At 41.0% G+C, this 23,532-nt stretch overlaps 1 protein-coding gene and 1 long non-coding RNA gene across 2 annotated transcripts in view; one reads left to right on the plus strand and one right to left on the minus strand.

Moving 5' to 3' along the window:
* The window catches only part of LOC308663457, a 133,530-nt gene extending 112,210 nt beyond the window's left edge, over nucleotides 1–21,320 (minus strand). The window contains exon 1 of the long non-coding RNA XR_014025401.1: nucleotides 21,072–21,320. This is a non-coding gene — a long non-coding RNA (uncharacterized lncRNA). The remainder of the gene's footprint in view (nucleotides 1–21,071) is intronic.
* GADD45GIP1 (GADD45G interacting protein 1) lies at nucleotides 19,666–23,064 on the plus strand. Its single transcript, XM_081319870.1, has 2 exons — nucleotides 19,666–20,086; nucleotides 21,815–23,064. Exons 1-2 carry the CDS (start codon nucleotides 19,764–19,766, stop codon nucleotides 22,146–22,148), a joined length of 657 nt encoding a protein of 218 aa, XP_081175996.1. The 5' UTR covers nucleotides 19,666–19,763; the 3' UTR covers nucleotides 22,149–23,064.
* Nucleotides 23,065–23,532: the final 468 nt, after the last annotated feature.

A 23,532-nucleotide genomic window follows, 5' to 3' on the forward strand; every position in this document is an offset into this window, starting at 1 on the left:
CTTTTTGTTCTTGCCATGTAAACTGATCTTTTGCAGTCCCGTGGCACCCACTCTGTATGTTGTACCTGTCTTGATTCAAAAGATTTTACTACTTCTGCTGGGATTTCATCAACCCGTGAAGCTTGTGGTTAGCAATATTTTCTAGGGGCATTTAACCTCACTTTCCAGAATGCCTGTTTATAGCTCAATGACCAAACTTTTGTACATGTCATTGATTTGGGGGTCTTTTTGTACAGTTCTTTTGTATGCTTGTGCCATGTTTTCTTTATTTTTTCTTTCTCCAACAGATCTTTGCCATTTTTGTCTTTTAGCATGCTCATCTTTGTATAGAGGTTTTCCTTGGTTTCTGCAATTTTCTTAAATAAATATCTTAATTGTTGCTCTGGATTTCTAAGTACATGATGCAAAAGGGCATTGGCAATGACAGTGGCACAAGGGGTACCGTTTATATTTAACATTACTCATCTGGATCCAATCCTACCCCAAATTGTCATCTCAAATGGCTTGGGTTATGTCACTAGGTTGTCTGAGAGCATTTCCCATCTCTGCCTGTCCTGCCGGCAAAAGCAGTTGCCTGTGCTATATTGGATCAAATTGTTTGGCAACGGGATTTTCACTATGCCAAATCTGGATGGGGGGTACAAGGGACCTTTTAAAGAAAACAAAAGAAAAAAGCCAAAATTTGTTAAAGCAGAGACAAGCAAGTTATGCCGTCTAGAAAGGGACTCCAGTGCCACAAATATTGCCCAACTAAAATATAGCAACTCTGCAGTGGTCCAGAAGCCAAGCTGGCGAGAGCTACATTTCTGTAACAGTTCCAGTTTCCCCACTATTGTACTCAGCTGCCTTCCCTAGCCTTAATCAATGCATGTTGGATTTAATACAAGTCAGTAAAAAATACTGTCTGGCGAATGGATTGTGAGCAAGAACTGACCAAAGAGACAGAGTTTCTCCCTGGGTCTATCTCCTCAAAGCCAGAAATTCTTCCCCCAGTTCTTTCTCAGGCATTGAGGTCAGGAAAGCTGTTGCTACAATTTTCCCTGGTGGTTGGAGCCAACGTATGCCTGCCCAGCAAGTGCAAGATTGCGAAACTGGCCCTGTCTTTGGGAATGACTGGGGAACAGTGGGATTGCCCCCAGAGTCAGTGTGAGTAACAGGTCCCCGGGGGACAAAGCCTTCCTCGCCTTTCTGGAAGCATTAGTGAGGAACAGAGATCAGAGGAGATTGGCTGGTTATTGCAAGTCAGATGGGTTTGGGGTATTTAAACACCTGAGTCTCATGTCTGTAGCAAATAGGAAGCCAAGCAAGTTGTAATATAAAAGAAGGCCGACATCTTCACCAGATGGGTGCAAACAGATTGCCTGTAAATATGGATCTATCTTCCAGCCAGATCTTTAGAGAGTGGCAGCCAAGGCAGGCGGGGGAATAAGAAGAAGAATGAGTGAAGGAGTCCTTTAGTATTGTGCCCTCTTTACGAAAAGCTTTAATTCTGGGACAGAAAATGCTTCGGAATTAATGCTGGAGGGAGAACAATCCCTTTGATGGTTAATAGGAGATAAACAACGGAGAAAAAGGTGGAGAGGGGCCAAGCCCCATCTTTTAAAATAGGCAAGTTTTGTTTACTGGGAATTCGACTCTTGCTTTCATTTCCTCTGGCAGAAAGCTGCACAGATGCATAGCCCTGATGAGGTTACCCCAGACTTCTCACAGAATGACACCCTCACCAGTGATAGTGCACCAGGTCAGCAATGATAAAGTTAGAAGGTCTTCTGAGGTCCCTTTAACAGAAGCTACTTCTCAGTGGACAGTACTTTCTAAGGGAAAGGGACTGACCGTTGCTTTTCTTTTGAGGCCGATGAATGGCTACTACTCAGGAGCCCTTATTGCAGGGGTTGCATTTCAGCCCATCTGCCTCTCCTGTTGCAACCTGTTCTGCCAACACACATCTCCCAAGTGACACCCAGTGTCCAATTCCATTCATTGCAAGACACCCTCCCCGGAATGCTTGTTCGCAGGGGACCTCGCTCCTCTTTGTGCATCTGCGGTGTCTCTTGCCTCCTTTTCTGCCACGGTGTCAGCTAGGATATGGGGTAGGAAGCTGAAAAGGGCAGGAGCCACATGGCAGAGAGGACGGGGCAGGTTGGTGGTTGCCCTTTGGACAAAGAGGGATCCCTGGGGAAGGAGGAGTGATGTCACTGAAAAAGGAGCCAACTTCTTTCCTTTTTATCATGAGATTGGCTACATGGGTGCTTTAATATGAGGAAGATCTTTATAAAAAGAAAGGAAAGAAAAATCATTCTTAGTTATGTTCAGTACAATATAAAACAAATCCGCTCTTGGTATAAAACATACAGACGTCTCTGCTCCAAACTGTTAGTTCACACTTGTAAGTGTGGGGATGCTTTAAAAAAATCACCACATCCCAATGCACTTAAATACACACATATAGACAACTTGTTGGGTAACAACAGGGAAGGATAGAAAAAATTAGGAGGAATATTATCTGGATTTTAGATCTGGCCAAAACATTGCCAAAATTTCATTGCCAATGTCAGGAAAATTCAAGAAATAGTTGAGTGATTTGATTTAATTTGTTTTACATATGTGCCCATCTTAAAAAACAAAATTCTGGGCAGAAAACAATTAACACCAAAAGCTGGCATCTCCACTATCCTTCTCTGATACATCCACTGAGACTCCAACATCATCCTATCCTAAAGTTTGGAATTCATTAAGTCCCAGATAGGTTTAAACTTCTAGAAGAGTAGAAAGCAGGAACAGACTCCTAGGAATGGAAAAATGGGGATAGAAAATCCTGTACCCACCTTTCTGCTGATGTCATTAGTAGCCTTATTTTAGCTCTCAAACATACAGCAGCTTAACAGTTGCCCACCCACCTGTGCATTTCTAGAAAAATATAGCTGTGGTTAAACAGAGATGGACTGGTCAATCCTTCAAATTCAGAAATCCCTATCAACCATGAAGAAAATTAGAATATGAGACCAATAAACAAGAAGAAACTTAAAAGTGTGAAAAAGTACAGATAGTCCTCACTTAGCAATCACATTTGGGATCAACAACCTGGTCATTAAGCAAATCAGTCACTAAGTGAAACCACGTGTTTATGATCTTACTTCAGTTTTCCTTTGCTTTATGAAGATTGTAAATCTGAGGACTGGTTGTAAAATTACTTTTTCATCTCAATCATAACTGCAAGCAGTTGCTAAACAAGGGTGTTGCTAAAGGAGGTCTGTTTGAAATTCAAATACAAAGAAGCAGGAGAAACCCTTTCCCTTCCCTCTCTCCCATTCCACACATTCAGAAGACAAGGGTGCTGCAACCCACCCCTCCCACCCCCAAATTGGACAGCAGGAGAGAGCCGGCACCCGTGTGAAAAGACGGTAGCAGCTTGGCTGGGCAGTGACAGCCTCCTATTTTCAAGGCTGACCTGAGGACTCTCCACCCTGTAGGACAAGATGAAAGTGCCCAGGTGACAGAGTGCCAGCTGGTGCCATCTGCCATGGTGGCAGACACAGAGAGGATTCCACCCATCTGTTCCCCCACTTGGGTCGCAGAGGAGGCAGCCTTGAACCTGCTTTGGAGAGGAGCTCTCTGGCTGGAATCAGCCTACCCTTCTTTCCCCAAAGAGACCTCAGAGTGACTTAACCCACCCTGGTTGACTGGACTCGAAAGGAAAAAAATGCGGTTGCAGCATGGGCCGGGGCAGCAAGGAAATTAACAAGAGTCACACATGTCCCTGCTTTGGTGGGGAGGGGGGATAGTGGGAAGAGGGGGAGTGCTGGGCCTACTTCTCATGTTTCCGTCTGGCAGTCCCAGTTCCAGACTGCAAAGCAGCACGTGCCACCAACAGGGAGCAGAAGGGCAGAGGGAAATTATTACACACAGACACACACACCACTCCAAGGAGTCTGGGATTATGCCACGTTTCTAGGGCACTAGAAATCTTCTCCCATCTTGGCAGTCTCAAGGCTTCCTCATCTGCCGTTCCAAAGTGCAAAGAGCAGCCATTTCTGTTCCAGGGATGAGGGGGCAGGTTGAGCACGGAGCCTCTCCCACCCAGCTTCCAGCCTCCAGCAGCCTCACTTTTCCCCATGGCCCTTGAAACCCCTGTGCCCTTCCTCCCTGAGGGGCCTGGGCCAACAGAGTAGCCCCCACTGCTCAGATGCCTTACAAAACTAAGGCCATCTCCACTTGGAACTCAGCATCCATCTTTCCATGCCACCGGCACTTGTGAAAAAAGTCTCTAAAGAACTGGCGCACACCTGTCCTTCAACGCTGCTCTGCCTGCTATGCTAAATGGCACAGAAGAACCCAGACCTCCTTTTTTCCCTTTCAACAATTGAGCCCACTTAGAAACTTCATGGGGAGGAAATGGAGACTGCAGGGTTGGTTAAAAGAGAAATACAAAAACTTAGCATATGAACTGGTTGCTATTCTTAAGGCCAGATTTCTTCTTCCTCCCAAATCAACCCCCAGGTGTGCAACTTAAGAACTCTTAGCCACCAAATTTCCATTTTGATTCCATCTCGTTCTTATGGCCCCCAAGTTGAACCAGTTATTTAATCCAGGTGCTTAGAGGTGACGCCCAAAGCCTTTGGAGGATCACCAGCTTTCTTTATACATCTTGCTTTCCATAATGTAAGATGTTTCAAATTATGTAGCTAAAAGGTAAAATGGTGACTATTGGGATCAAAGCTGGCACCAAAGGTCAGTTTATCCATAAAGCCAGAGCATGTTGAAGGGTGTCTGACTGAACTCCACTAACTGGGAAAGCTACAGACTCACTGCTCCCTTTCCTCCAATAGATTAGTGCAACAGAGCAGATAGAACAGCTCACTAGCGAAGGGCAAATGTCCGCGTGGGGCCAATGACCCAGCCATTCTGCTCAGGGCAGCATCAGCTGGACCACTTTAGCCAGGCCAAAAATGAGATCCATCCTTCCAACATTAAATCAGTCCTCGCTTCCCAACCGGTAGAACAAATCTGGCTAGCTCCAGGAAGAAGCACATGACACATTGTCCTGGGCTGCCTTTGTGTGCACCTCACGGGTAGGGAGGAAACTCAGCCAATGTTCCCCTGTGACCAAGCTTACTGGCCAATTCCCACACTGACCACAGCCCCTTAGTGACCTGCAATCATCTGTTTGGTGGCCTCTTGACATCTGACTAGCAAGAACTCACGGAATGGGAGATATTCATAGTCACACTTGTCTAATGAGTGATCTACTTTTCTACATTCAGTGTAAGCACCCCAGACATTGGGAATGGAGGCCTGCAGGTAAAGAAACTGGGCTTGCATCCCATATATGAGCTGGATTGTGCAAATGATGTTGACCCTCTGCATGGAAAGATTTGTCTACTTCTAATGAGGCCAAACGGATGCATTCACCAACACGGACAAAGATAGTACATTGTTAATGGTGCAGGCAGGTTGCCATAATGCCCTGCACATATTCCCCCCCCCCATGTAAACACAACTGAATTCTGTGTTCCACAGTGAACAGACATGATAACCCAGAAAAAAGCAGCAGCATAACAAATCCATTCTACTTCTGTGTACTTAGCAAATGAAAACTGGGCCTGCTCTGATGCCTTTCTTTTGGGGGGACTTCAGATTCCTACCTACACAGATGTTCTTTCTTTTTGTTACCTTTCCACTGGTTACTTTGGAAACTGCATTTCCTTCAAGTGTTTGGGGGAAGCTGATCCGAGTGCCCTCATTTGACATTAGCTTACTCCTGAATTACGGGGGTGGGGAGTGTCAAGACTTAATGGACTTCACAAGCTCAGTTCGCTTTGATGCGATTTAAGGGTTTTTCAACTGAATGTTTTTTTTCCTAGACGTACACAGGTCAGAAAATATCTCTCCCTATTTTCAGTCCTGCTAGTGAACTGGACTCCGAAAATAAACAGCTGGCTGCTTTCTATCCATGACTGAGCTGCAGGCTTAGAAAATAAATTCTCTCAGTGGGATCTCTGTGCCCCTCTCAAGCTGCTCTTTATGGAGGGCCACCAGATGCTCTCTGAACTTGGTGGCATCAGTCAATTAGCCTGGGTAGACCCAGACTAGAGATTTCCTTCAAGCAAGGCATGAAAATAAAGTAGTTGCTTAGTGGCAGGTCAAGTGGAAGGAAGAAAATCTGTTTTCCTTCCGCCAAGTACAATTTACTATGTGCAAGAACACATACCACTCTGTCCTGGACTTTACTATCAGTCTTTCCTTTCAGTTTTCTCAAAGCCTGCTGGATATCAGTTGCAGTCTCCATGCATCTGGAAGTCTCCAGGTTGGAGAAGAAAACTTTAAATTATTAGATGGATGGCCCAAAGTTGCTTCTGTCAAGGATCTTACCATCTGTTCCTACAGATGTATCCTGCATGAAAAAAGGAAAATGCAGCTATTTTGGATGCTGTTAAGGACCTGACCCTGGTGTGCAGTGCTGCTTCTCAAAAGCCTGTTTGTTTCAATGGGGACTTTCATAGGGAAATGTCCTTACTGGTAGCACTTTTGCCTTGCAACTCTCTTGCTCAAGCACCAAGGGTGTGGCTCCTCTTGACCTTGACACCATAATCTGATGTAGGTCAGGTAGCTCTGACCTTCAGCATGTGTGTCTGCAGAGGATGGGTGAGGTGGAGAAAATATAAAGTGTATGTATGCACTGGTGCAAATTTGTCTAAATCAATCCTGCATTTTCAAAATAATACAAAAACTCCTTTCTCTTGCTCAAAATCTACATCCTTTCCATAATTTTGCCGGTGAGATACAAAAACAGGTGGAAGAGTCCATTTCCACGAGTCCCATTTTTGTTGGCAGAGAAATCTGTCAGATTTCCAGGTTATACAAAACAACTTGACAGACTGAATTTAAAAAAGGCAGGCAAATGACCTTCTTTTATTGGTCTACTATAAAAAGCATCCTTTCACACTGTATTGTGGTTTGGTATGCTGGCCTGACAGCCGCGGATAGAAAGATATTAGAGGGTGGTGAGCACAGCACAAAACATCATGGGCTGTCCCGACACCACTGGATGACATCGCCAGGGCTCACTGCCTTGGAAGAGTGAGGAAAATTCTCAGGGATGACTCACACCATCAGTACCTCTTTACTCTTCTACCATCGGGTGGGAGACATAGAAGTATAGCCAGCCGCACCAACAGGCTGAAGAACAGCTTCTATTCATGGGCTGTCAGGCTCCTGAACAGGAACTAATTCTATGTATGATTGACTTGTGGGGCCGGCGCACTGTGCAATTTAGCTCACATGGTGTAACAAGATGGTGGGATCTGTTGTCACTGGGAGTTGTTGGGGGGCATGAAGGGAGGCTCAGCCAATCTCACTGTATACATGTTGCACTTTGATAATAAAGGTTCATTCATTCATTCATTCACTCACTCAAAGATGACCATTCTCCTGCAGAGGGAGTCTTTCTACCACAGATCTAGGGGCAGACAGACAGTGACCTGCCACCTTGCTGTGGCTGTAGCAGTCCTGCCCATCTCCAGGATGCAAGTCAATTCAGGTCCTACCAAACTACTTCCAAAGCAGGCACTCTGGGTGAAGAGTGACACATTCTTTGCCTCTCCAGAGAAGCAATGCTCCTTTTCCCTCCATCTCTTGGGAGGACCTCAGTATGTCTAGCTAGCAGCAGCTGGATAGGTTGAGAAGATGGTGTTCTTCTGCATGGCTGGAGGACATGAGGACAATGCCGTGTATGCGTGCATGTAGCAGAGCCCAAAAACAGCAATGTTACCAAATGGCCAGGCTAAGATGCCAGACTTAACCATCTGTCATGCCTGGGTCTGTTCTCCACCTGGCAGAATTAGCAGCTCCCACTCAGCTTCAGCCTTGCCAAAGCCTCTGAATATAACATATAAAGCAAGAAATAGGAGGAAAGAAAGAAGTCCCTTAATTAAAAAGGGAGAAAAAAACCCTCTGCAAGCAACTATAAATGACTCTGTAACCTCTGCATCTATTACAAATGGCAACATGATATAAAGGCTGTCTTATTCCTTCATATAGCACACCCCTTGGTCCATCCTTCCTTTTATTATCTGAGCTTAAGAACTGGGGAAACAGGGATTGGGAGCCCTGAATTTCTATAAGTCATGATGTTTGTAAGTTGAGGCACCCATGTGACCGGATCCAACTTTATGACTTGTTCTGTTTGTTAAGCAAATTCATGTACTCCTATGGGCATTTTTTGTTGGAAACCAGCAGAAAAGCCTGGAAACTAGTAAAAAAAAGAATTGAAAAGATATCTGCAGACCCCTCACATCCTGGACATAAATTCTACTCCTTCCCTCAGGATGACATTATAGGGCTTTGTATACCAAAACAACTAGACACAGGGACAGTTTATTCCCTTATCCCTCACTCTGCCGAACACATAATTCTCACAGTGCTGCCCAGTGTCTATATATACTTACCAATGTAGTGTGGCTGTAGTGTTATTAATTATCATTATTTTCTTTACTCCTCATCTTTTATTAATATTATTATTTTGTTGCTATGCATATACATTGAAAGCTTCTGTACCGAACACAAATTCCTTGTGTGTCTAATCACACTGGGCCAAATAAAATATTCAGTTCAATTCAATTCAATATTGTAAATTGTGGTTCACGTGACTGCGCAATGCTGCAGCCAGCCGTAAAGGTGAGCCAATTGCCAAGCACCCAAAATGCAGTAAAATGACCATGGGAGTGTGTGCAGAACTCTGGAAGTGTAGCTTTTGAGGGTGTTCACTGTAATTTCAAACAGTCACAAAAGTGACGAGTCATTAAGCAAGGACCACCTTTAACATTGGGATGATGCATGTAAAGCTCTTAACAGGCATATAACACATTAAAGTTAAACGTGTTAAACATACATTTCCAAGCCTTATTCATAAATATTCACTTTATTCATATGTTTTCATCTCAAAAACATTCCAACAAGGACCAAGGCACTAAAATTATGCAAAATTCTGATCTACTCCCTGAATAAGGGGAGATAAAACTTGTTATCATTCTTGTCTTCCATCATTCACTGTCAGTAATTCAGTGCTGCATCATGGCACCAGTTGAGGTATTTCCAATCAAGTTAGATGGGAGCAGAACACCAGGTAGAAGCAGCTGGCTGACTGACTGATTTGCCTCAAGCCAAGAAGTTCTTTCTAGGTTTTTAGCCCCATTTTGCCAAATAAAATTACTAAGAGCTGAAAAGTGGCAAGTGAATTCCTTTTAACCAGATTGGTTCAAGCTGAGGCTGGCCAGCCCTCTTTTGGGGAAATTTTAATTGGATTCCTGTTCTGATGAATGGGTCGGGTGTGAGGGACTCCATAGCCTCTCCCAACGCTCAATAGTATAAAGTGGGGACAGGCTCCACAGAGCGGGTAGGAACCTCTCACTAGGAGCGCTAACTTGAGATGCAAAGAATTATATCCTTCGATTCATTACTTGTCTTCTGATGGCAGAAATCATGAAGACACTGAAGGAAGTGAGGGGTGGTGTCTCCAAAGAGAAATATTGATGACAAACAGGCTTATAGAGAAAGGAGAAAAGTTAGGAGATGAAACAATGAGGTGGTGGAGGAGAATCCTAGCCAGTTGTGTTTTCGCCACTGACAAATTTGTTCAGCTGAACTGAAGCATTTAATTAGCTTTTTTTAAAAGGAAAGTTGGATTCTTTTAAATTAGACTGGCTGGGCTGACTCTGGGGATGTTGAGATGGGAAGAGTGGAGAGAATGGTAATGGCGAAGAAGTCAAGAAAAGCTATTTGCCCTCCTTTTTCTTCCTTTGCCTGCAATTCCCCAGGGGACCCCAGGTTATTAGCAAGGCTTTTAAGCTTTCCCATCTCACTCCCTCTTCGGGGAACAGGAAAGGGGATGCCAGCTAAACAATTAAGTAAAAGGCAGTTTAAAGTTGGCAAATGCTACTTGGGGAAACGCTGTTTTTAGACTGCAGATTCTGGCTGATGAGAAGCTACTGCCAAAGGCTGGCAGCTGAAGGAAAGACAGAGACAAGTATGGTGAACAACAAAGCAAAGAAAAAGGGTTGCAGCAAAAATGACGATGGGCAAGAAGAAATAGTAGTTTCTAGACTGTGGGCTGCAAAGTACTAAAGCTGGTGGAAAGTATGAGTTCTCAGTATTCAGCACTAGATCCAAGAGAAGCACTGCAAGGCCTGGCATAGGCAAAGCTATAGATTAGTTTTACAACATTCACTTCAGTGACTGAACAGCCTCCAAACAGTGATGGGTTTTCTTGCCCCCAACCACAGGACAAACATGTTCTGGCACTTCTCTTAGTTTGGTTTCCCTGACTTGACTTCATCTCGTCCCCAGCCAGTGAATAAGAAAGGCTTCAACTGCACTTTGTGGCATGCTGGCTGGGGAATACTGGGAGTTGAAGTCCACAGTGCTTAAAACTGTCAAGGTTGAGAAACAATGATCTAACATACCTACTTTTTATAGATGAGACAGTGGCTCATACTGTGTTAACTAAGTAAGCTCTATTTAAAGACCAATAAGGATGGTTGTTTCCTATGTGTTCTATAATCTAAACATTATGTACTTTATAGAAAATATAAGCCATTATTATATCTATATTTACTACATTATCAAGCCATCTGTTTAAATTGGATTAGGACTATATATTAGAATTGTGATTGGATGGCTATATTCATTGAAATAACAAAAAAAAATGGCTAGGTAATTTCTGTGGACAGAAGAGGACTCCCAGAAGGTTGGCGTAAATATGTTTGATAAAAACAGGATAATCGAGAAGAGATTATTCATTTATAAACAGCATACTATAAGTATGTGAAAAATACAGAGAAAGGATTAAGACCAGATTATCATTCCTTGCTTCAATATTAAACAACCATTATATTTATATTTATTTATTTATATATATTTATATTTATAGTGTACAAAAAATTTGATCAGTGGAAAAATATCAATGCTTGTAGCCTGCAAAACTATGTTTATTTTTGTTATTAAGGATTAAAACAAAGATGAAATCTCTGAAATAAGCAGCTTAGTTCAAAAGAGATTACAAAACTAATGCAGAATACTTGGAATTTAAGCAAATTTGAAAAAAGTTATAATATAAAACTCAGAATATCACCCTCATCCACAAGCTGTTCCTGAAGTATGGTTCAGAATCCAAACATGTTAGAAAATGTATGACTGAATGGATGCAAAATCCAAATAGAACAATTTATATACTACAATGGGAATATCAATGGAAGATATTAAATTTACTGTTAATATTATACTTAAGAGAAGACAAATGCACAATGTTTTGCTGCTGATATATTGTTTCATTGCTGTTAGCCCTACCAGGTAGATGAGACCAAAAAGAGATGCTATGTAGACCTAAAACTACTTTAAGATTGACTATAGTACAGAATCTTGCAGGTCTGAATGTGCTTCCCCTCTTTCCTTGTTTATATATCATGTGAAGGGGTGGGGGCTGTCTGAAATGTTTTTGTAACCTTCCCCTCTCATCTGGGCTTAAGCAATGTTTATCTACAGTACATATTGCCCTGGTAACAAATCTTCCTCTCTCCATAAAGGTCACCCTCTTTTTTCCCCAAAATTTCTGATTGTCAAAATGGTCAATTCATATTCCAGAAACTGCTGGAAACACAATAATTATGCCAGATCATTATTAGGCCTACCTTACTGATTTATTCTGACTGATGAGTCTTATTATATTGACTTATGCTAATTACTAGACACTGACTTAATCAGGAATGTTTCTAAAATGCCAAACTGATTTGAAAAACTACCTGGTAAGTAAAACATCTTCCCAAAATAAAAGAAAAAATTAACTAGTAAAGAACTTAAAGAATAGAAAACCAATGGCAGAAAACTCAATAAGAATTTATTCAAAGAAAATTTTAAACAGATCGTGGCACTAGATGTATTTGGAATACTAGGACCTTTGCTGAGATTTTTGAAGAATTGAGTAAAGAAAATAATTGTTCCATAGGAACATAAATTGTTATAGTCCAGGCCTTTTCAACTTTATCACAGATTGTACCACTTTTAGGACATGACAATATTTGAGTACCACCAATGCTTAGCAAGGTGTCAAAAACTTGATGACTAAAAAAAAAGGGGGGGGAGATTTTGGGTTTTACTGATTAGATACATTTGTTGTTATAGAAATGGCTAGTTTATAATATTATGGAAAAGTAAAAACTTGAGGTTCAATGTTAATGCTTCCTTCTACTGCAACAGAGGAAATCTGTTCTTTTTCTCTTCTCTCCCTCACTTTCCCCCACCTTTTCCTCCCCACTGTGTCCTACTATTTGCTTTTGTATTTTTGTATTTTATTCTAAAATCTAATATTACAAACTGTAGGAAAAAAGGAAAAAAGTACCAGTTTTAATTTCTTTGGTGGCTGTTCCTTTGCTGAATCACTTTCCCTTTGCACTGACAAATGTATGATGAATTTATCCATGTTTATTAATATGCACCACTACAAGCTAGCTCAGGGGTCTTCAAATTTGTGGACTTCAACTCCCAGAATTCCTCAGCCATCATGGCTGGATGAGGAATTCTGGGAGTTGAAGTCCACAGGTCTTAAAGTTAAGTTTGTAGACCCCTGAGCTAGCTGGTTGGCCCTTCTTAGCTCTCCTTCCACACTGTAATAAGAATGCACACACACCCCAATCCCTTCCCTTGTACCCTTAAAGACACAGGAATCAAGTGCAAAGCAAGAAAGGCTCACAAAATAAATACATAAATTCTGGGTTGTTTTTTTCTTCTTTAAACTGCCTCAGGGGTGTCACGCGTCACAATGTTGCAATTCAAGACAGAAAGGCTCCTGCAATTGTGAAAAGCTTTAGTTTTAAAATTAAACCTGTTTACCTTCAAAGAAAACTTTTTAAAAGCCATAGACAGACTCAAGATAAGGGGGTAAAACTAATTATATTTGTTTAAAGGGATTAAACCTACGGAAGTCAACGCTTTGGACTCATTGCTAGCCTAAAATACAGACTAAAATATTCCAATAACCAAAGCACACAAAGGAGCCTCTGAATTACAAAACGCTGAAAAAACTGTACAAAAATCGTTATGGTAACCCAATCAAGCTGCCAGCTGATCCAGAACTAAATAAACCCACCTCCTTTCTGACATGCTGGCTTTTCATTTCATCAGCGCTGTTTGCATTCTCCTGGCTGGAGATGAACCAAGGGACCTTTTCTTCCAGCAACAGCTGCTGCTTCTCTGTCCCTGTTTCCTCCCTGCCGGCTGAACTCTTCTTCTCTTTCTCTGTTGTCTTTTTTTCCCCTTTCCTGCCCAAACCACCTCCTTTTATAGCCTCTCCTCTGCTCCCCACCTTTTTCTTCAGTTCACTTCCAACTCCCTGCTGCTTCCAGAAGCACCAATCAGCTGGAATCCTGCTGGCTCCTGGGGCTTCTGCAGAGCCCAGACAGTCCTGCAGTTGCAGCTGCCTCTCCTTCAGGCTTGGCTCCCTTCGGCTCATTCCCCTCCCCTGCTACACTTGGCTAGCAGTTGCGTACCACCTACCACATGGCAAAGTACCACAGGTGGTACGCATACCACTGGTTGAAAAGCCCCATTATAGTCTATCAGGAAAAATTGAAAACAAGGCAACAAAGAAACTGAGACTTCCTGAATACAGAATTATGCCACTAAAGGGTACTCAAGTTCCAGACAGGAAAAAGAAAAGTAAAATTTAGAAAATGTCAGATAAAAGTATGGCATTTCAACAGTTTTTGAAAAATTGTGACAAAAATTTATAACTAATCTGCCAGCAATAATCACTGCACCTGTAAATGTATTTTAAAGATTATAAAGAAGAGGTCAAGGATGTGACAGCCAACAATATGGAAAAAATTATGGGCAAACAGAATGGTACCCAAGAATTCCATAGATAGCAAAAAAAAAAACAACTAGATCATCAAACACATCAACCCAAAAGTCTCACTTGAGACAGAAATAATCAGGCTCGTGATATCATACTTCTGACATATTATGCAAAGGGAAGTCTATAATGCTGGGAAAGGTGGAAAGAAACAGAAGAGGATGACCAGCAGTAAGGTAGATGGACTCAATTACAGTAGCAGTAAGTGTACTACTGTATTTGAAGAGCTGAAGAACCAGGCTGGCAATAGAGCCTCCTGGATAAAAACTAGCTATGTCATCTAAGAGTCAAGAATGACTTGATGGCACATAATCATAATCATCACTAACTAGTATCTTCATAAATGACTTAGATGAGGGAACTGAAGGGAACTCATCAAATTTGCAGATGACATCAAACTGGCAGGAGTAGCCAACACCCCAGAAGACAAACTCAGGATCCAAAAACATCTTGACAAACTTGATAAGCCCTATCCAACAAAATGAGTTTCAATGTGGCGAAAAGCAGTTTTACAGATTGGGCAAGACCTGGCTTAAAAACAGTAACTGTGAGAGGGACCTAGTGGACAATCACTTGACTATGAGCCAGCAGTGTACAGCAGCAGCCAAAAAACCTAATACAATCCTGGGTTGTATGAACAGAGAGAGAGAATCAAGATCACGCAAAGTATTTGTACCGCTTTATAAAACCCTAGTAAGACCACACCTGGTATCCTGCAGCCAATTTTGGTCACCATATCTCAAAAAAAATATTGAGTTTGGAAAAAATTCAGAGAAGAGCAACTAAGATGATCAAAGGCCTGGAGACTAAAACATATGAAGAACGGCTGCAGGACTTCGGTTTGGCTAGTCCAGGATTAGGCAACCTTGGCTCTTTTATGACTTGTGGACTTCAACTCCCAGAATTCCTGAGCTGCCATTCGTGGTAGGAGGCCGCACAGCACTTTGGGCTGTTGCGACTGCTCACAGCAGGAGGCTGTGCGGTGTTTTGGGCTGTTGCAACCGCTTGCGGGAGGTCACATGGTGCTTCACACCATTGCTGCGCTCACAGCAGGATGCCGCACAGTACTTTGGGCCAGTGGCAACAGCTCAAAGCACTGTGCAGCATCCTACCGTGAACATCACCAGCTTGAAGCACCGCGCAGGTGATCAACTGTGAATGTAGAATATACTTAGCTTGTAATCACAAAGGTGCTTTTTCAAAAGGCAATTAGACTTTGTTTTTCTTTGAAGACATTTCACTTCTCATCCAAGAAGCTTTTTCAATTCTGACTGAATGGTGGAGGATGGAAGGATTTATATTCCCTGCTGTCACCTGATTGTTAGCACTCTTTTTGGAGGTTGTTAAGGCCACCTGGAGGTTTATTTGTGCCCTTAGGGTCTTCTGAATAGTTACATACCCATTTGCATTATTTAGGTAACCCTGAGGGCATTAGATGCTAAATTTTCTTGATAGAAATCTATCAACTGTAACCTCAGTTGTTGCTAAATTGAGTAAGTCAGAAGACAGGGAAGGAAATTTTTGAAAAGCAGTGTGTTAGAATACTGTTGATTTAAAGATTTCATCAATTTTCTTCCAACTGGCCTCGTTTTTTCACTTACATTACTTTTTTTCTTCTAGTCCAGTAGTAGGATGTAGAACGCTCAGAATTACTACCAAAATACTATTTCTGTATGTCCTGAAACTATTGATTACTTTTGTCCTAGCATCTGTACGTTCATAGTCAGACTCACAGAAACCTCACCATGCAGTTCTGGAATGTTTTAACCATAGTATCCTAGATACATGAAGTCAATGTATGGAAATCACGGTCTATGATTGTGACTGGGCACGCATTAACAAATGGAATGATGCAATTGTGAGGCTTGACATAAATTATTTTTAATTTTTTTCTTTTAATTAAAGTGGGAGGTTTTTACTTTATTCTCATAGCCGTTTCCAGGTGGTTAACAAAGGATAAGATTTCTGATGGAGGATTAAATAATATATTTCATTAATGGAGCTGATCATTATCAGACATATCAGAAATTGCATTTTGTAACAATACTGAAGATGTCAGAAAAATCTATGCTACTGCATCAGTGTCCATGCTATTAGATGTTCTTCATTGTATTACCATTCTATAAATGTACTGCATCTACTCGTATATAAAATTCATCTGCGGATAAGATGACCCTCAAATTTTTAACCAAAATACCATAAAAATCTAATTGGCCAACATGGACTTTTCATGGCATTTTGCTTAATAATTTGAGGATCTACTTATACATGGATGGGCTTATATACAATTATATATACATACCATTACATGTGGGAAATATTTTTAAAAACTATTATCATGATCCATTTTCTATTACTGTACTGTATTTTATTACACATTTCACTGTATACTGTATTTTATTGCATTGCATTTCAATGTATTTACACTATATTTCATTGTACACCCAAGGCCTTCATTTCTGTTTCTATGGCATCCTGCTTGTAATCCACAGACCTAAATGAATATTAAATTGTTAAATCCCCATGATGATGTTAAACTGCTTTTGATAACTTGTAATAAAACGGAACCACTTGTACCTTTAGGGACATTTAGGGAAAGCAGGATTGAAATCAAGGACAAATCTACAACGGATTGCACCGTTACACTGCCCCTATCCCATTTGCTAAAAATTAACACCATAGTGAACTCGTCTGGTCAATTTCAAGACATTAAGACATTTTCACATTGATATTTTTGGATGCTGAAAAAGCTTTTGATCAGTTGAATTGGCAATTTTTATTGAAAGTTGTTGATAAAATGAATTTTGGGGATAATTTTTTACATTCTCTTAGGGCTATATATCAACAACAATTGGCACAAATTATAATTAATGGGGGATTAACAGAGGTATTTAAAATTGGAAAAGGCACAAGACAGGGATGTCCACTATCACCATTGTTGTTTGTTTTAACATTGGAGATTTTATTAAAATTCTTGAATCAACTATAATAAAGGGAATAAAAATAAAACAGAACGATTATAGGTTAAGAACCTTTGCGGATGACTTGGTTTTCACATTATCTCAAACGATTCAATCGGTTATAGACTTGATGGAAATTATAACTCAATATGGGAAAGTTTCTGGTTTTAAGGTAAATAATAATACTAAAATATTATCTAAAAACATGACAATGAATGAAAAGGAATTGTTAGTTAAATTGACAGGTTATGAAATAGTGAAAATGGTTAAATATTTGGGAGTATATATTACAGTCTCTAATGTGAAATTATATAAGAATAATTATGAGACATTATGGTTAAAAGTACAAAAGGACCTAAATAATTGGAAAAAATTACAATTATCTTTGTTGGGGAAAATTGCAGCTGTTAAAATGAATGTTTTACCAAAGTTTCTCTTTTTGTTTCAAATGATACGTATTTTGAAAAAAGATGCTAATTTGGACGAATGGCAGAAGGGTATTAATAAATTTATCTGGGCGGGGAAAAACCAAGAGTTAAACTTAAGATTTTACAAGACACACGGGAAAGAGGAGGACTTAAGGTGCCTAATTTGAAATTATACTATGATGCAGTGGTTTTAACACTGGTTAGTGATTGGCTTAATTTAACAAATAAAAGAACACTTTATCTTGAGGGATGGGACTTATTATATGGGTAGCATGCATATTTAATTTATGAGAAAAAAGTTGACAAGGCTTTTAAATCTCATATTTTAAGAAGTGCTTTATTGCGTGTCTGGAAAAAGTATTATTATAAGTTAAATTATAATACCAACCTGGGGGATTCCTGGACACGCGATAGATAGTGTATCTATGGGTGTGAATTTGGATATGATTTCTTATAAGGAATTACTTAGATTGGTAGGGAATGATCGGCAATTAAAGTCGTTAGCTGAGTTAAAACAAGAAAATATTGTACAGTCCTGGTTCCAGTATACTCAATTGCAAGCTAGGTGGAAGTTAGATCAGAAGGTTGGTATTACATTAACGGATGAAAATTTGGTAAAACAGATTAAAGATCAAAATCGAGCACATATAAAGAGAATTTATAATGCTTTAATAGAATTGGATTCGGAAATGGAATTAGTTAAAGATTGTATGGTAAAGTGGGCACAAAATATTCAAGAACCGATCCCATTGGATATATGGGAGGTAATTTGGGTCAGAAATGTAAAATTTACCCAGGCCCAAAATTTAAGAGAAAATTTTTATAAAATGTTTTATAGATGGCATCTGGATCCTAAAAAGTTGTCTTGTATGTATCCTAATTTACAGCCCAAATGTTGGAGATGTGGTAGTTTGGATGCTACTTATTTTCATATCTGGTGGACCTGTAGAAATATAAAAACTTTTTGGATTAAAATTTGGTGGAACATTCAAAAGATTTTCAAGAGAAGGATAAAGTTTACTCCACAATTATTTTTATTGGGTGTTATTACAGATTGTGATACTAAAGAAACTAATTTGATGTTGAATTTGATAACAGCTGCAAGGCTATTGGTAGGGCAATATTGGAAGGATAACTTGCCTACTATAGAAGAATGGACGCTTAAAGTGTCAAATCTAGCAGAAATGGCTAAGATTTCTGCTTATTTGAAGGATCATTCACAAGAAAGATACATTTTGGTCTGGAGAAGATGGATAGATTATATTCAGAATAAATATGGGACTAAAAAGTTCCATTTAGCCTGAGTAAATTTTAGATTATTATTATTAATAGTTTATTGTAGTGGAATTTTTATTAGTTTTAATTATATGGTATTATTATTATTTTTGGTAAATAAAATAAAAATAAAAATAAAAAAAATAGTATTGTTTAATAACTTGGATATTGTATTGTTTAATAACTTGGATATTAATTTGTTTATGTTTTTACTGTTATTATGTTTATTTTTATTTTGCTTGTATTTATGTCAAAGGGGAGTTTGACATGAACTTGGTTATTTATATAGTTGGTTAATGTTAGTTAATTATGATTATTATATTTGAAACCCTGTACTCAGCTCTGGGAAGTGGGGGAGGGAGGGGGGATTTAGGGGGGGTTGGTTTTGGGGATTATATTGTAACTTTTATAAAACTTTTCAATAAAAAAAGACATTTTTGTAGTGGAGGAATATATTACGCGCCAGCTCTTCGCCGCGGTACGCGCATTACTCCGAGGCAGTTAAGGACAGAATAGCCCCAAGACGGGTTTGCAACCAGGGGTGCGAAAACTTGGGTTTTCAAAATTATAGTATATATGCATAATTCGTTGCCATTATTTCGAACTTTTGTAAGGGGTGCGAGAATACATCAGAAGCGTTTTAGGGGTGCGGGGCATAGAATAGGTTGGGAGCCGCTGCCCTAAGAGGATACCCAAATATTTCACATGCATTATTTTTTTAGACAAAAGCCTTTTTGCAGCCACGCTGCAATTGAGGAACCTTAGTAGGAGATTCCAGAAAAACTACAGCTGTGCAAATTTTCATGTAAACAAATGTCGTTAAGATGCCATCGCTCCTTCGAAGCTTTCCCAAATCCTAATGCACGGTTTAACGAAGCCATGTTGTGTCGTAAAGCACTTGTGCAAAGACACTCTGCAATTTTTAGAAATATAAAGCAAAGACAAAAAAAACATCGGAATCAGTCAACTTTGTGTCACACTTTACTGTTTCTATGACGAATACCATTCACCGCCTCCCAGCACAACCTCCGCGAACATTCGCAACGTTCCAAAGATGGAGGTGCCCGCGGCGATGAATAAACTTCAAAATGGCGGCCGACATGCGCCGGAATCCAAGATGGCACCGCCCACGGGAAGGGGGGGGCTAATTCCAAGATGGCGCCTTCTATAATTCCGGTCACCTGCTAAGCGCGTTGCAACATGGCGGCCCCTGGAAGCCGGCTGCTTCTCGGTGGCGTCAGGCTGTATAACGCCAAGCCGCTTAAGTTACAACTGAAGGGAATTTATCGGCCGGACCCTGTCGATCCCTCCACTCCGGCCTGGCAGCTGACATCCGAATATGAAGCCAAGCTGTTTGGGCGCTATGGGCAGGCCTCCGGGGTGGACCCGGCCCGGTTGTGGCCGTCGCTGGAGAAGCTGCAGGAAATGGAAGCTGAGGAGAAAATCTGGTACCCCTCCTTGAAGGAGATGCAGCAGTCGCTGGATGCCAAAGAGAATGAGGCCCAAGCCAAGCAGAGGCAGAAGTGAGGAAGGCAGAAGGAGGGAGGACTGAGGGCTGGAGGGAGGAGGCAAGGCGCCGTCTCTCGAGCCAGCGGGGCTGAGGAAACCCGCGAGCGCCCTTCACGCGTGGGGGATCGCCGGGATGCAATTTCAGCCTTCGGGGTTTGCTGGGACAGCGCTGAGTCATCTGTTCTTAGCGTCAGTCTAATCCAGGATTTCTTAACTCTTTTGCTCTCGGGAGCAAAATTACGGAGGACCTCAAAACATCTTTTGCTTTTATGGGTTATAATTCAACATAGGCTGACAAATAATTTTGATTTCGCGGACCCGTAAGAAGGGCTTCGGGACAACCCCCCCCCCCGCCCGGCTGTACAGCCACACTTTAAGAAACACTGGTCTGATCAAAGGAGCTTTGTAAATGGCTGGTCCGGTGAGCCCATTTGCCACTGAGCCACGAATCCACACACTTTGGGAATGAGCCCTTCAGTTGGCCTTAGGCTTCTGACTTGCCCAATTGCACACGCTTTCCGAAGCCACATCAGAGAGGTTGTTGCAGAATAATCGGACTATACAGAGGAAGGCCTCTTGCAGCAATGTGAAATGAAAATTATATACCTCTAAGACTCTTGGTGTGGGAATAAGGATTTGTGAGTTGCAAAGGGTGGATTAGTAGATCTCCGAGAGCAGAGCAGCAGCCATAAGTATTTGTTCCGTGTCCATCTTTTGGGCAATTATTTCTACACCAATAAAAATCCTTTTATTTTTTCATTTTGCATATTTAAATATAGTTTGCTCTGTAGGCATTTTTACTCCTGGTGTAATTTCAGCTGTATTGAAGAATGCTAGTAGAGCTGTCCTGGGGTTGGGGGGTGGGATTCGTAGGTGTGCCATGAGTGTACCCATTTGAAGCAAAGCATCTGATAAAATTCAGAGCAAACAATCTTTGTATTAATAAAAACTAAGCAAAATTGAGATTGCCATGCTATGGTTTAGTGTTCCTGCTCTTACCTGGTAGATAAGTTCCAGAGCAAGGTGATGAAGGATTGCTTTGCTCAGGCAACTTCTTTTCAAGTGCCCTCTAAGGCTTTACTCTTTCTTCCCTCTCATGAAGTGGTGGAAGTGCCAAATGAATCTGGGCATAGTATATACGGTAATCTAGACAAAATTAAAATACTATTGATAGATGACTTTTTTGTAGAGCAGTGTTTTTCAACCTTGACAAACTTAAGAAGTGTAGACTTTAAATCCCAGCTGGCTAGGGAATTCTGGAAGTTGAAATTCACACATCTTAAACTTGAAAAATACTGCTGTAGACTAGAGAAATATGATATTCTATATCAGATTGCAGGTTCTTTTAAGGAGCACATTAACATGCTCATGTTAGATGGCAGATAAGATGGCATTTGTTATGTGATATTTCCACTGATTCGAGCCTTTATTGTAACTGTGATTTTTCTACATTACTTTGAGGACTCAAGTGGTATAAAATGCAATTTGTAAATTGCTGATTTAACAGGTTAAATTGAACACCTCTCAATATTTTAGATCAATGTCATGGTATCTCTATGAACACTAACCAAAATGAATATTTTAAATTGTAAAGCTATTGTAGATTTGGGAGTTAGAATAACTATTTAGTATGAACCTACTCACCCATTAAAATGAAAACGCTGTTAATAAAGTGAAAACATATTTTCTATATCTAGAGCTGTACAATATTTTATTTCATAGTTTTGTCTTTTGCTTTATAGAGAGGAGATAATTGCTGCCAAAATGGCCAAAATGCCACAGATGATAAAAGACTGGCAGAGGGAAAAACAACAACGCAAGCTCAAAGAACAGCAAGAAAAAGAACGACGGCGGTTGTTACTGGCTGAGGCCCGGGAGCAATATGGCTATCATCTGGACCATCACAGTCCTGAATTCCAAGAGATGGTAATGGAGAGGGAGAAGATTAAACGGATGGAGCAGAAGGAGGAGAAAAAACGTATGAGAGGGATTCTGGCCAAAAAAGCAATGGAAAGCAAAATTCTTGCCTCATCTCCAGATAACAAGAAGGAGATGGCTGAACAAAAAGATACCTAATATACTGTATTATCAGTCTTTGAAATAAGTCTGCTTACAGATTGTGTAATATAATTCTCAGAGTTCCAGTTGGTTTACTGTACTTCTCATCATGCATTAAAGGCCAACTTAGAATTCTTATGGAACGTGGAATGCTTCACTGTACAGAACAATCTAATGTCTTTTCTCTGCCCTGCCATGACCATTTGGAGCTTCAACAATGGATTTTTAAATAGCGAATGCATTCTCAGAATTCCTTTTCTCTCAAAAGAGCAAGCCCCGTTTCCACCACCAGGCTGTGACCTATTTGGAACTGGGCCACGCAAGAGATGGGCTGGTGTGCTTGCACAGATCCATTTGTGCAACAGGCACTCTAAAAGTTTCTTGCATGAGTGGAACTGCATGCTTGCATCCTGGCCATCCACTCGTACAATCCAGTTACCCTCCCCCCACCCCCCTGGGCCAGGCCACCAAACCACCTGCTCTAAAAGCAGAGCAGTGAGAGCAGAGGCTGAATGGGACAAATGCACCCTGCTCAACTTCCCTGACTCACCGAGTGTGCCTGTGCAGGACACCCAATCTGCTTTTGGAGCGTCAGGCAGCCTCAGTGAGTCTGAAGGAGCATAAGACTGTGCCACCAAAGGCTTCAACAGACAAAAGGCTTCGGGGGAGCAATCACGTGCTGCTTTAGGCCTTCTGTCCTTTTTGGCATGAAGAAGCCTGAAGGATCACGAAACTGCGCCCCCAAAGCTTTTCTTTGTAGACCTGCACACAAGTGTGCATGCCAGCACACTGCTCACACAGCCCCATTCCCCTCTCCCCACCCCCAGGCAGGCCTCAGCAAAGTTGGGGACCGCTGATCTAACTAACTGCCATATTCAGTTTGTTGAATAAATATGTCTGGAGTTTTAAGTGAAAAATATTTACTTTTAACCAAATGCTGGAATGTGGTTAAATATATTTGTGAGGCATCTAAAAACAAGTTGGAGGTTGTGTAAAGGTAAAGGAGTTGCCCGACTATAGGAGTCAGCTCTCATCTGTTTCAAGGGCCATTGAGCCAGTGCTGTCCGAAGACATTTCTGTGGTCATGTGGCCAGCATGACATCACAGAGTACTATTACCTTACTACCAAAGTGCTACCTGTTTACTCGCATTTGTATGCTTTCAAACTTTTAGATTGGTAGGAGCTAGGGCAAGGACGGCAGCTCATCCCATTCCACGGTGCTCAGGTTTCAAAACTGGGCTATTGGCTTTCCAGCCAACAAGCCCAGTGTCTTAACCATGGAGCCATAGGACCACCCTAAGGTTGTGTCCCAGATAATTTTGGCTGGACGTTGTTTGATACATTTCTTAATGATAACATTACTAAATTTAACTTGAAAAATTGTCCTCAGTAATGGCTTCA

The sequence above is a fragment of the Vipera berus genome, assembly GCF_964194415.1.
Source record: "Vipera berus genome assembly, chromosome: 2".
Lineage (NCBI taxonomy): Eukaryota > Metazoa > Chordata > Lepidosauria > Squamata > Viperidae > Vipera > Vipera berus.

Excerpts from the sequence above, each read along its gene's own strand:
- GADD45GIP1 (XM_081319870.1), top strand. The coding sequence starts at position 19,764 with ATGGCGGCCCCTGGAAGCCGGCTGCTTCTCGGTGGCGTCAGGCTGTAT. Across the intron at positions 20,087-21,814 it reads CAAGCCAAGCAGAGGCAGAA|AGAGGAGATAATTGCTGCCA; the intron begins GTGAGGAAGGCA and ends TTTGCTTTATAG.